At 46.5% G+C, this 12,895-nt stretch overlaps 1 protein-coding gene across 8 annotated transcripts in view; it reads left to right on the top strand.

The window, feature by feature from the left end:
• Nucleotides 1-12,895, top strand: part of CRAMP1 (cramped chromatin regulator homolog 1) — a 54,174-nt gene that overhangs the window by 11,563 nt on the left and 29,716 nt on the right. For all 8 annotated transcript variants that reach the window (XM_053276764.1, XM_053276762.1, XM_053276759.1 and 5 more), the window contains exons 3-8: nt 2,730-2,923; nt 4,447-4,600; nt 7,217-7,300; nt 9,577-9,625; nt 10,443-10,528; nt 12,426-12,549. In XM_053276764.1, the coding sequence (XP_053132739.1) occupies nt 2,730-2,923; nt 4,447-4,600; nt 7,217-7,300; nt 9,577-9,625; nt 10,443-10,528; nt 12,426-12,549 (691 nt within the window). The remainder of the gene's footprint in view (nt 1-2,729; nt 2,924-4,446; nt 4,601-7,216; nt 7,301-9,576; nt 9,626-10,442; nt 10,529-12,425; nt 12,550-12,895) is intronic.

The following is a 12,895-nucleotide window of genomic DNA, read 5'->3' as shown; positions in this document are numbered from 1 at the left end:
TATTCACTTTATAGTCTCTGTTCATTGCTTCCCCTCTCTCCCAAGTGACACTTTTCCATGGCTTGCAAGGGACCTTTTCAATAACATGACCCTAAGCAGGTGACCTCAAAACAGTGTTGCATCAGCTGGTAACTTCCAGGCTTGACTATTGCAATGTGCTCTGTATGGGGCTGCCTTTGTACGTAGTTTGGAAACTTCAGTTAGTTCAAAATGCAGCAGCCAGACTGGTCTCTGGGGTAACCTGGAGAGACCATATTATGCCTGTTTTAAAACAGTTGCACTGGCTGCCGATATGTTTCTGGGCAAAATAGAAAGTACTGGTCATTATCTTTAAAGCCCTTAATGGCTTAGGTCTGGATTATCTTAGAGAGCACCTTCTTCTGTATGATCCCCACTGCACATTGAGGTCATCTGAGGAGGTCCCGTCTCCAGTTACCACTGGTACGTCTGTTGGCGCCTCAGAGGCAGGTCTTCTCTGTAGCTGCTCCTGGGCTATGGAATGCACTCCTGGCAGAAACCTGTAGTTTTTCATTGTTGGCCATCAAGAGAGCCCTTAAAACATATCTGTTTGGCCTGGCCTTTCAGGGTTTTTTAATTGTTTTAAATGTTTTGATTGTTAATTGTTTTATACTGTTTTTAAATTGTTTTGTAATGATTGATTTTAAAGGATTGATTCACGGGTTTTATTTTTGTTGCTGTGCACCGCCCAGAGCCATTTGGATGGGGTGGTATATAAATGTAATAAACAAATCAATGTCGTTTTTCTCTTAGTTGTCTTACAATGCTCAGTTAGCATGGGCTATTTTATATATTTATATACTACTCCAAACTCATGTCTCTGGGCAGTTTACAATAAAATAAATTAAAACAAGATTTAGAACATTAACCATTAAGACAATAACAGATACCATAAATCTAATTAAAAGGTTGATGTGTTTGTCTTCACAGCCCTTTTAAAAGCTATCGGATATGGGGATGCTCTTATTTCTGCAGGGAGTGCATTCCAGAGCTTCATGTATTTTCACGTGCTTTCTTTTCTTTCCAGTGTGAAATGTCTTACATCTTTTCTTCATTTACAACCTAGTGGGCTGAGTTTATAAAAATCATTTTTTGTGTTAATTGTGCCCTCTGTAAGGTGTGTGATTCCTCTTGCTTTTGAATTACATACAGATCTGATGAGCCTGTCTTTCAAGGGCTATTCAGCGTCTATCTGGGCTTTTGGACTAGTGGAACGCTTCTGTGGACATGATGGTTGGGGGTGAGGCGTAGATTAGTGGTAGAGCATCTGCTTTGCATGCAGAAGGTTCCAGGTTCAGTTCCTGTCAAAAACCTTCAGCTCAGGTACCCTTTTGGTCAGAAAACTTCAGCTCAGGTAGCTTAGGGATTTTTAACTCAGGGGCTCTGTGTGTGAGAGTGAGTGATTTGATTGATTACAGTTATGAGACAGGCAACTCTAGTTACTGGCTTCCATCCAGACCAAGTTACTCATTATTGATTATTGGGCTATTTCAGTGGGCGTAAAGTTGTGCCGTTGAGTCGGTGTTGATTCCTGGTGACCAAAGAGCCGTGTGCTTGTCTTTGGTAGAATACAGGAGGGGTTTACCATTGCTATCTCCCACACAGTATGAGATGATGCCTTTCAGCATCTTCCTATATTGCTGCTGCCTGATATAAATGTTTCCCATAGTCTGGGAAACATACCAACGGGGATTTGAACCGGCAACCTCTGGCTTGCTAATCAGGCCATTTCCCTGCTGCACCATTAGGTGGACTCTCAATGGGTGTAACCAGTGCTAATTTTTGGAAGCCAGTCAGGTTAAGAAGAGGGGTGCCCTGAGCTTCAGCCAATTGGGGACAGCAGAAGAGGGTCTTCATCCTCCTCTCTCCCCTGAGTAGCAGACATATTGCTGAAGACATCCCAGCTTCAAGCTGACCATCTTCAGATGAGGGGAAAATTGCACAGCTCTTGCGTTGGGAGGAAGGAGGGCTCTTAGTACCCCCTGGGGGCCCTTCAAATGTTCCCTTTTGGGAACCGCTGTAATAGGGCAATGTAAATGGTCTTGTGGCCCGTCCAGCATTGCCTAGGTTTGATAGTGAAACTTGACAGTGTTCTTCATAGCAACCTTCCCATTTTAGGTAGTGAGGTACAGTATTTATTTTTCAAATGCTGTGCAGTGTACACCAAAAATCAGACTGTTCATTTCCAGCCGAAAGGTATATTTCAAACCATTGCCATGATCATGTCCAAAACAAGGATGAATAATTGTAGGAAGAGTTCTCCATTTTGGCAAATCTGATGGCTTAAAGTGTGGCATCTGCAAGAAATGGCACTAATCTTCAATCATTTTGCATTTCATCCTGTTACTGGTTTTGTTCAGAAATGTCGATCTCTCCACCCCCATGAGCCATCACCAATTTTCCTGAACTCCTTTATAATATTTGGAATCCACATCCGCTCTTAAGGATGAGAGCAAAAGAGAGATGAACTCTGTACTTACTGAATAAATGGAAAGACTAGCTTCTCACTTCCCATATGTAAAAGCAGAATTAAAAACTGTTTGTTTTTTTAAAAGAAATTTTGGTGAACACTTTTTAGAAACTGTGCAGTTGTGGAATGGCAGCAGCAAAATTCATGACTTTGCACATCTTCAGAAATCTACCCTACGAGAGCAGACTTGGCTTAAATGGCAGACATGGTCCTAAACTAAGAATGTGTTTTTTTTCTAAAGGCGCAGATAATGGCGGAGCCTCATCTGGCAGCTCATCGGGAATCCCTCCCAGCACCCCGGCTGGGAATTCTAAATCTACCGCAAGAAACCTGGGTTCCTCCGCAGGAGAAAAGGAAGAAGGGAAGAAGGTTAGGCGCCAGTGGGAATCATGGAGCACGGAGGATAAGAATACCTTTTTTGAGGGCCTCTATGAGGTGGGTGCTGGTCTAGCAGCTGACCATTGCTAGGAGAGCTGGTTTTGTGGTAGCAAGCATTACCTGTCCCCTTAGCTAAGCAGGGTCTGCCCTGGTTGCATATGAATGGGAGACTTGATGTGTGAGCACTGGAAGAGATTCCCCTCGGGATGGAGCCACTCTGGGAAGAACAGAAGGTTCCAAGTTTCCTCCCTGGCAGCATCTCCAAGATAGGGCTGAGAGAGATTCCTGCCTGCAACCTTGGAGAAGCCGCTGCCAGTCTGTGTAGACAATACTGAACTAGATGGACCAATTGGTCTGACTCAGTATATGGCAGCTTCCTATGTTCCTATCCTGTGGCAATGTGTTCCAGATATCAGTTGTATTACAGTAATTATGATTGTCTTAATTGATCAGAGTTTTACACAGTGCTTAGTTCCATGGAATTCCTTGATATTTTATGAAATAATAAGTCAGTGTACTTTATACCTTTTTTCGCCTTCGCCATTTGAAGCTGATATACCAGTCAGTCACTCTTTATTATGGTTATCGACCAGCATAAAGTAAGATGGATGATTACATAAAGCCAAAGTAGCGGTAGATATTTGCACCCGAGTACACACTACAAGCTGATATTTTAATCCACCCACCCAACATCTCTGAGTGTATTGGATGTGGAGTGGACAATAATTCACAAGTTGTGGCTGTACCTCATTTCTGTGAATTTTATCATTAGGATAAACTTAGGATAACGATGCAGTGATCAGTGTAAAAGCCAAAATAGATTTGTCAAGAATAAACGTGCCAGACTAATTCTGTCACTCTCACTCTTTTTTAATCTGGCTCCTAGTTTAATGGATGGGGGAGTGCTGGGGATATGGTTTATCTTGATTTCAGCAAAGCATTTGACAAAGTTCCCCACTGTATTTTGGTTAGCAGACTGATGAAATGTGGGCTAGAGGATAACACTATCAGGTGGATTCACCACTGTTGCGAAAACCATACTCAGTGCTCATCATTGGCATCTAGGGTTGTGCATGAACCATGGTTCCACCAGCACGCACATGGTGCCTGCGCATGCATGGGCACCATTTATGTGGTCAGCATGGTGTTCCTGACCACACAAATGGTGCCCACACGTGCGCGGATGCCTTGTGCTTGCTGGCGCCATGCAGGAGTACTTGGACTGAGTGCCTCCCCAGCAAGAAGCTGCGTGGGGTGGCAAAGGTAACGACCTTTTCTCCCCTTTCTTACAGCTCATGTTCCTCTTCCCGCGGCACCAAATTGGTTCTCAAACCAATTGGTCATGCACACCCATATTGGCATCAGTGAAATAATAGATTGCTCTATATGTTTCAGATCAGGATTTATTTACCTGGATGCCTTTCCCCCCCTGTGAGCACTCTCCTTAATCATTTTGCTTCTTCTTGCATTCCTCAAACCATTGCAATGAGGATTTAAAAAAAAAAATGAATTAGTTTCATTGCATAAAACTCTTCTCTGTAGCCTTCCTCAATCTGTCTGGAATGTTTCCTTTTTTTCAGCATGGAAAAGACTTTGAAGCAATTCAGAATAACATTGCCCTGAAGTACAAGAAGAAAAGCAAACCAGCAAGCATGGTGAAGAATAAGGAGCAAGTCCGACATTTCTACTACCGCACCTGGCACAAGATCTCCAAATATATTGACTTTGATAATGGTGAGGACATTTGTAGGATTTGACTTAGGGTTGGTGCAAGCAAGTGCCAGGGTTTCTTTATAAGTATGCCTGCCAGTTGATGAGTTGAGAAAAAATTGTTAAGCGTGTCTGGCAGAGATGGGGGTTTTTGGGGAAACTTTGAACTGGAAAATCCAAATCTCTTGTTTGGATTCAATGTGCATCAAAATTCCCAGAAAGCGTTACTGTATAATTTTTCTATATGCCTTTGACTTGGCATGCCATTTGACCAGTGTACAGTATTTAGTAATCACCCACACTTTATCTCAAAGTATTTCAAATAGCCAAGTACTTGAACTGAAATATTTGATTGGCAGAGAAATCATTAAAGACACTTTATGTGTTATCCTGAAACACATTCAGAGCTTTCTCCAAAGACACCATGGAAAAATAAAGTACGGGGGAAATTTTCTAGAAAACTCACTGTGGGAAATTTTTGGCTCCACATCTCTGGTGTGTAGGAGGGCATATGATGGGACTGTGCTGAAGCTAAGCAGATTGTGTCAGTGCCTGGCAATCCCATGTACAGTGCCTTGAGTTTCATGATGGAGCAAGGGGTGGGGTTTAAATGGACTGAAGTCTGTATCTGCACAGGTTTCGGATGGGAGAGGTTCTGTACTGATTTCGTGCGGGTGGCTGCTGTAAGCTGGCCTGTGGTTGTCGTCACACAGCTGATGAAAGCACTGCCAGATCAATGAGGGTGGTGCAGTCATACAATAAAGGGTGTACAACAAAGCTGTACAACGCAGTGCTTTTTTCTTGAGTGCTCCTTGCTGCATTTTGTAGTTCCGCATTGAACTGCCGAACTGGAAATGAGGAAGGCAGTCATATAGGAAGGCACCACTTCTAACTGGGCAAAGAGGTGGCTTTTTCAAGTAGTGGTGTTTGGCAGGAGGAGAGCAACTGACCCTTATTGATCCCAGCACAGCATTTTTCCAGTGGCAGTTGCTGGTGTCTACCTTGTGTTTCTTCTTAGATTGTGAGCCCCTTTAGGGTAGGAAACTATCTTCTCATTCCTTTGTGCTATGGCAACTGCTTTGAGAACTTCTTTTGTTGAAAAGCGGTATATACACATTCTAAATAATATAGCAGACTGTTGATGGACATTCCAGACACCCTAACATGTAACAAGTCCATAGAAACGTAGGAAGCTGCCACATACTGAATCAGACCATTGGTGCATCTAGCTCAGGATTGTCTACCCAGACTGGCAGTGGCTTCTCTGAGGTTGCAGGCAGGAATTTCTCTCAGCTCTATCTTGGAGATGCTGCCAGGGAGGGAGCTCGGCAGTGTTCCCTCTAACAGGGATTCTCAGATGTTGTTGACTACAACTCACAGAATCCCTAGCTGCAATGGCTTTTGCTTGGGGATTATGAGAGTTTTAGTCAACAACATCTGGGAATCCCTGTTAGAGGGAATACTGGAACTCAGAAACTTCTGTATGCAAGCAGGAAGTACAATTAGGCCTGCTCAACTTACGTCCCCCAGTTGTTTTGGAACTACAACTCTCATTATTCCCAGCCACAGTGGCCAGTAGCCAGGGATTATGGGAATTGTAGGCCAACATCTGCAGGAGGGCCAAAGTTGAACAGTCCTGAAGTAGGTGCTCTTCCAAGAGCTGCCTCATTGTGCTCATACGTTGTTTCCCATTCAGATAGAAACTAGGGCAGACCCTGCTTAGCAAAGGGGACAATTCCTGCTTGCTCCCACAAGACCAGCTCTCCTGGTCTCGCAGACCCATCACTGCGAGAACAATGGAATCCTTTTATTTGTTCAAAGAAACACCGTTCTCTATGTAAACCCAAGGCACTTGCAATACACTGAGCACTAGCAACACTGCAGTAAAAACCTCCCATAAAGCCCACACAAACAGCAACCAGCAGCCAGAGAACTCATATCAGCTGCCCTGAAACGGCTGCCTAAATACAACCCCCCCCATGCAGCAAAGGGAAGCACTGGAGGACTTTGACTAGGAAGGGCATTCCAAAGCCTGTGGGCTAAAATAGTGGAGAACCTGCTCCCGCACCTTTTTGTCATGACCTCCTTCAAGGGGCAAGCTTGAGCTGCTGCAAGGGAGCTCAGCTAGGGAGAGGTGGCCTTTGGAGCAATGGATACTAATAATGAGCTCCTAGGACTCTAGAGAGGGGTATGTGTGTGAGAGAGAAAACAGGGCTTACATGTGTATGAAATGCATGGACATTCTTTTCATCAGTCTGTCTTGATACTGTGACATCCAGTGTCGGAATCTTGCATTGGTTCGAATAGTGATACGACAAAATTTCTGAATGTGTTACCGTCCTGATAATTAAAATATTGTGAAGGTTAGGGTAGGCTCCTTGGCCCACTTAATCCTAAATCCCAGCTGTGAAACAAATATGTCTTTCAGCTTACAACATACATGTTGTGCTAACTGCAGGAGGTTCTTCTTAAGACTGGGGAAGTAAATGTGGATATTTGCCAAAGAATTTTTAAATGGGTATGTGCGCTCTGTGACTACTGGCTTAATCATATGGTGCGGGGAGTGTGTTCTTTTTTCTTCTCCCCCTGCCCCAACACCTGTGGTGAGTCTCTCTCTCTCTCTTTTTTTCTCCTTTGCAGTGTTTTCTCAAGGGCTGAAAAAATCCTCCCTGGAGCTCTATGGCTTAATTTGTTATGGGGAACTAAGGAAGAAGATTGGGGGCTGTGAGTATGCAGTGCTTCAGTACCATGGAACTAGGAGGCTCTGGGCTTTCTCTGTGGTGAACCACTTCCACGCTGCCTACCCAGTTGATGTTGGTGCCCTTAGGCATCATTTTTTTTCTGTGCATATGTAGCTTTAAAGGAGAGAAGTTGCCACATGCAATCTTCTAGTTTGCTTTTCCATGCAGAGTCCCACACAATAAAGCAGCAAATATCCAAGGAAGCATCTGTTGTTTTGTGGCTGTCATTGACATAGAACTGAAAGATCCGTTTGTCTCTGCACAACAGAAGGATAATAGATGCCATGTATATAACAGATGTTTGCAAAATCAGAATCTGGGATGATGCCGGTCCTTGATTTGAGACTTAAAAAACAAAACGCACTCCAAGCTCCTCTAGTCAGCACCAGAGTGCATCTTGCCTAGTCTGAACAAATCCTTTACGTCAAGGATGTAGCAAGCTGGGTGATGGCTGATGCTGCCTTATTCCCTCCCTGCCACCACTCTGGCCACACTCTTCCCCCTCCCCATACCATCACAAAGCCGGAGGGGGCGTGGCTGGGAGTGGGAAGGAATGTGCAGTGACCCCCCTCGCCCTCTTCAGCCAGCAAAGCAAGTGCTAATTGCAGTTGGTAGGAAGGGGTGGGGAGGCATCTTGGTGTCTCTGGGCCCTGCAGCCCAGGCACACATGGCCCCCACTCAAGAAACAGGGAAGACCACTGCTCTGCGGCCACTCTCAGCATTTACCAAAAGTGGTCGTGAAGAGTCACGAGTCCGAAACGACTGGCCCTTGCGAGGGGAAGCTCAGTCCTCAGACTACCTTTCTGAGTGTTCCGCCGACTGTCAGGCTCTTCTTTCAGTGCACCAAGGTTTGAGGGAGCGGCCTGCTTTGCACAGTACGCTGCTGCCTTGGTAACAGAGACCTGGTGCATGGCATGCCGGCAGATCTCCCTGTTAATGCCTCCGCCTCCCAGTTTAGAGCCAGCCTCTCTGCTCATTACACCAGAGTCAGTCTTGTGCAGTGCAGTGCAGACCTCTGCATGTTGGCTCTGAAGTCGGCGTTCGGGATGTGCACGGAACTGGCGGTTCCGCCGGTTCGACGGCAGGGGTGTGTCCAGCTTTAAGAGCAGAGGAGGCTGCACTTATCCCTCCCTCCACTTTTCCCTCGCCGGCATCAGTTTTTCCCCAAAGCTCATTGGGGCAGCAGCATACCTCCCTGCCGCCCCGTTGCCCCCATCTTCCAGATATGACCGGAAGTCCCGGCATGTGCCCGTGCCTGTGCGCGCAGGGGCATCAGAGACTTCTGGTCATATCCAGAAGACGGGGGGCAACGGGGCAGCAGGGAGATACAGTCCTGCCCCGATGGGCTTTAAAAAAAACAACGGATGCCGGCGGGGGGAAAGTGGCAGCAGGGGTGAGTGCACCCTCCCCTGGTCTTAAAGCAACATCCCCGCTGCCTTCGAGCCTCCCCACCACGGTTCCGTGCAAATCCCTAGTAGGTGTCATTGCATCCAATGGGCTTACACCCTACTTGGTGTCCTTCAGGTGTCAGCCATCACCCACAAATTGAAATGTGATGTCTTAGGTTAGGAGTAAACATGCCTAGGAACAGCCCTGCTGGATCAGGCCCAAGGCCCATCTAGTCCAGCGTCCTGTTTCCCGCGATGGCCCACCAGGTTTCTCTGGGAAGCCCACAGGTAAGAGGGGAGGGCATGTGGCTCCTCTGCAACTGGGAATGAGAGGCATCTTGTCTCTGAGGCTGGAGGTGGCCTCCCAAGTAAGTTCTGCTGAGTTCGGTGGAAGTTCCACCAAGTATAGGATTGCAGCAGAAATTCCTAGCACACTGGGGCCAGACTCAGCTGGGAAGACATTTGGGGCTGTACCTGTGGAAGTGCTGGCCTGCTCATCCCATGGCATTCTTCTCCTTCCCGCCTCCCGGGCACACCTCCCACTATGAAATTATTCCATCCTGCAGAAAAGCTTTACTGTTTGCATTAAGTCTGACCTCCCATTAGTATATAGGGAGGTACAATTGTCTGGATTGTTTTAGCCAAGAGGGCTCCTGAATGCATGGAACTCTGTTCTCGGGTAGAGAGGCTATGTATGCCGTTAAATGTATTTGTACTCTCTTGATGAGCATACATGTGCTTTGTTCAGAATGTTTTCTTCGTAGATATTAAAATGATATACCCGTGAGCATAACCATTGTGAAATTATAAATGACTGTCACCATTTCAGTCCTAAAATACTCTCCACATTTGTTTTCTGTTTTATTTCAAGGTATGGATGACAAAAATGCAGCTAAACTTAATGAGCTCATCCAAGCTGGGTAAGTACTTTTTCTTTCTCCTGGATTAATTTTTATTTATAATGAAGATGGGAATGCTAGAAAAAGAGGAGAAACACAGGTATAAGTTTGTGTGACCAAAACAAGCACAGGAACAAAGAAATTAGATAACAGACCTCTTTTGTCTTGCGTATAAACCTGTGTGTGTGTGTGAGTGAAATGCAATCATTGTATAGATTCTACCTTTTTGAGGGGAGGAAAGCTGATCTTGTGGTAGTAAGCATGAAATGCCCCCTTTGCTAAGCAGGATGTGCCTTGGCCCTCCTTTGGATGGGAGATTTGTGTTATAAAATATTCCCCTTAGGGGATGGGACCATAGCTCAGTGGAAGAGCATTTGTGTGCATGCATGCAGAAGGTCCCAGGTTAACTTCCTGGCATCTCCAAGCAAGGCTTACTGCCTGAAACCTTGGAGAGCCACTGCCAGTCATTGCAGGCAATATGGAGCTACATGGACCAATTGTCTGACTTGGTATAAGGCAGCTTCCTGTGTGGGGGATGGGGCTGCAGCTCAGTGGTAGAACATCTGCTTGCATGCAGAAGGTCCCTGGTTCAGTCTCTGACAGCATCTCCAGGTAAGGCTGGGAGAGTCTCCTGCCGGAAATTTTAGAGAAGCTGCTGCTAGTCAGAGCAGACACTGTTCCATCTAGCTCAGTATTGTCTGCTTCAAAGCAAGGGAGAGTCTGATTCCTTGTTATAACTCTCAAAGTGCTCGGTAACCGAAGCTTTTTAAAAAAAAATCTATAAAGAGTTGCTGTACTACTGGTGCTTTCAAATGTCTCACTCTTTAAACATTTCTAGGGCTACGACTGTACGCTACAAAGGGAGGAATCTTCGCATCAAAGCTCCAATGTGCAGGGCTCTGAAGAAACTCTGTGATCCCGATGGTAGGTCAGAAAATCTAGGAGAGAAAGGAATTGAAACAAATGGTTAGGAGGACTAAGCTTGTCACTTCCAAATGAGTTTTGAGGCCAATGGCTTGTGAGAGAACAGCTTGCTCTGGGGCAACCATATAAATAAAGTTGTTGTGATTAATGTTGAATCCATAACTATGGATTGTATGATCCCCGCTGCACTTAAGGTCAACAGGAGAGGTCTGTCTCCAGCTGCCACCAGGTCACCTGGCGACTTGGGATCAGGCCTTCTCTGTAGCCGCTCCTGGGCTCTGGAATGCACTCCCTATGGATATTAGAGGCTTCAGAGTTTGAGCAGTCTTCAAAAGAGCCCTAAAAGCATATCTTTTTAGTCTGGCCTTTAGTGATTACTGAAGTGATTTTAAACAGGTTTTAATGTTTGTTTGTTTTTTAATTATCTCTGTCTTTATATTTGTGAACCCCCTAGAGCCATCTGGGGGGAAATCTAGTAAATAAAATAAATAACATATTGGCATGTCCACAGTCAGCACAGCCATATCTCCTAGTTTAGGGTCTCCTCTCTGCCTGGCAGTCAAGGCCTCTCCCCTCAATCCACAGTATTCGTCTTCGGTTTATTGTCACCAACCACAGCCGGCGGTGGTGGGCTAGAAACGCTGTTCCCTCTAACAGGGATTCCCAGATGTTGTGGACTACAACTCCCAGCTATGATGGCCTTTGGCTGGAGATTCTGGGAGTTGTAGTCCACAACATCTGGGAATCCCTGTTAGAGGGAACACTGGCTAGAGAGATCCATTGTCTTGACTCACACTCTGAGGCTGGTCTCACCCAGGCTTAGGCAGCCCGTGAGAACCTCCAGGAGCCATGCAGATCCTGGCTGTGCCTTGGCGCCGAAGCCTGGCTCTCAGCCGGCTGCCGGGATCATGTGTCAGCACAAGCTACTTGCAGCTTGTACGGACACAGAGATGGGTGCCTAGAGCTCCCATCTCCTGGAGGAACACCCACCACCACCAGTGCACTGAGCTCGGCACATGGTGCACTGTGGGATACCCGGAGGCTCGGACAACATGTCCTGGCCTCAGAGCGATCCGCCAACTCAGAAAGGAAGGCCAGCATTAGCAGCAGGCTGAGAGGTGGGATTTGTGTAAGTCCACGTTTTGAGTTCATGACTGATGTGAAAGCTGAACCAGAGACTTCCTAGTTCACAGTGCATATTTCTAGCCACTACTGAACTCCAGCTATCCATCTTGGCAAGATCTGGTCTCGTGGTGGCAAGCACGAATTGTCCTCTTTGCTAAGCAAGGTCTGCCCTGGCTTGCATGTGAATGGGAGATTGCACATGAGCACTGCAAGATATTCCCCTTAGAGGATGAGGCTGCTCTTGGAAGAGCAAGAAAGTTCCAAGTTCCCTCCCTGGCAGCATCTCCAGGTATGACTGGGAGAGATTCCTGCCTGCAACCTTGGAGAAGCCACTGCCAGTCTGGGTAGACAGTACTGAGCTAGATGGACCCATGGTCTGACTCGGTATAAGGCAGCTTCCTGTGTTCCTGCTCTGCTCTGCACTGCACAGAGCAGCAGGGATCATGTGGGAGTGTGTTCCACACTCCCACCAAACAAAGAATTGTCTGGGCAGGGGGGTGGGCAAGGTTTGCAAAGCCTTTCCTCTGCCTACCCACCCCCCAATAGGTCGTGTGAATGGCCCCCCTGAATTGTTAGCTTAGGAATGGAAGCCACTTCCCCAGCCTGCATGGCTCATTCTCAAGGGTCAAGAAGATGTTCAGTGCCCCCAGTGCATCACCATTTTGATACTTCAGTTTCTCTGCCTTTTTATTAGTACTCCTGGAAATGTAACGGCGCTACATGCAGGTTTGTGAGGGGAGTCCTCACTGCTTGTGCCCCGCCCCCTTTGCAGGTATCAGTGATGAGGAGGATCAGAAGCCAGTGCGTCTTCCACTGAAGGTCCCTGTGGAGTTACAGCCAAGGAATAACCACGCGTGGGCCCGTGTTCAGAGCCTGGCCCAGAATCCACGGCTCAGGTACCCTGGAGCAAGCGGCTTCGTATGGATTGGTGGGTGGGAAACCGGACGGAGTAACATCTGCGGAAGAACCAAATGGAAGTAAATGCCAGGGTTTTGCATAACGAATCTTGAGAGGAGAATTTGGATTCTGTCGGCACAGTCTCTGAGCTGCTTTGGGGGTGGGGGGCAGCCTCCCTCCCTTTTTATTAAATACCCCAGAATCCCTGAAATAGCGTTTCTGTATGGTGACTCGCTTGTTGATGCTGACTGTAGTTTCTTCTCCTTGGCCCCTTGGGTGAATGGATATCCTCCTTCTCATCTGTATAATGCTTTTTTCCCTTACAAAAACAAAGAGGTTCTCAAA

This window comes from Hemicordylus capensis, chromosome 13 (genome assembly GCF_027244095.1).
Source record: "Hemicordylus capensis ecotype Gifberg chromosome 13, rHemCap1.1.pri, whole genome shotgun sequence".
NCBI classification, from domain to species: domain Eukaryota; kingdom Metazoa; phylum Chordata; class Lepidosauria; order Squamata; family Cordylidae; genus Hemicordylus; species Hemicordylus capensis.
Note: the sequence above shows the minus strand (reverse complement) of the source record. Positions and strands in the feature narration are given on the sequence as shown.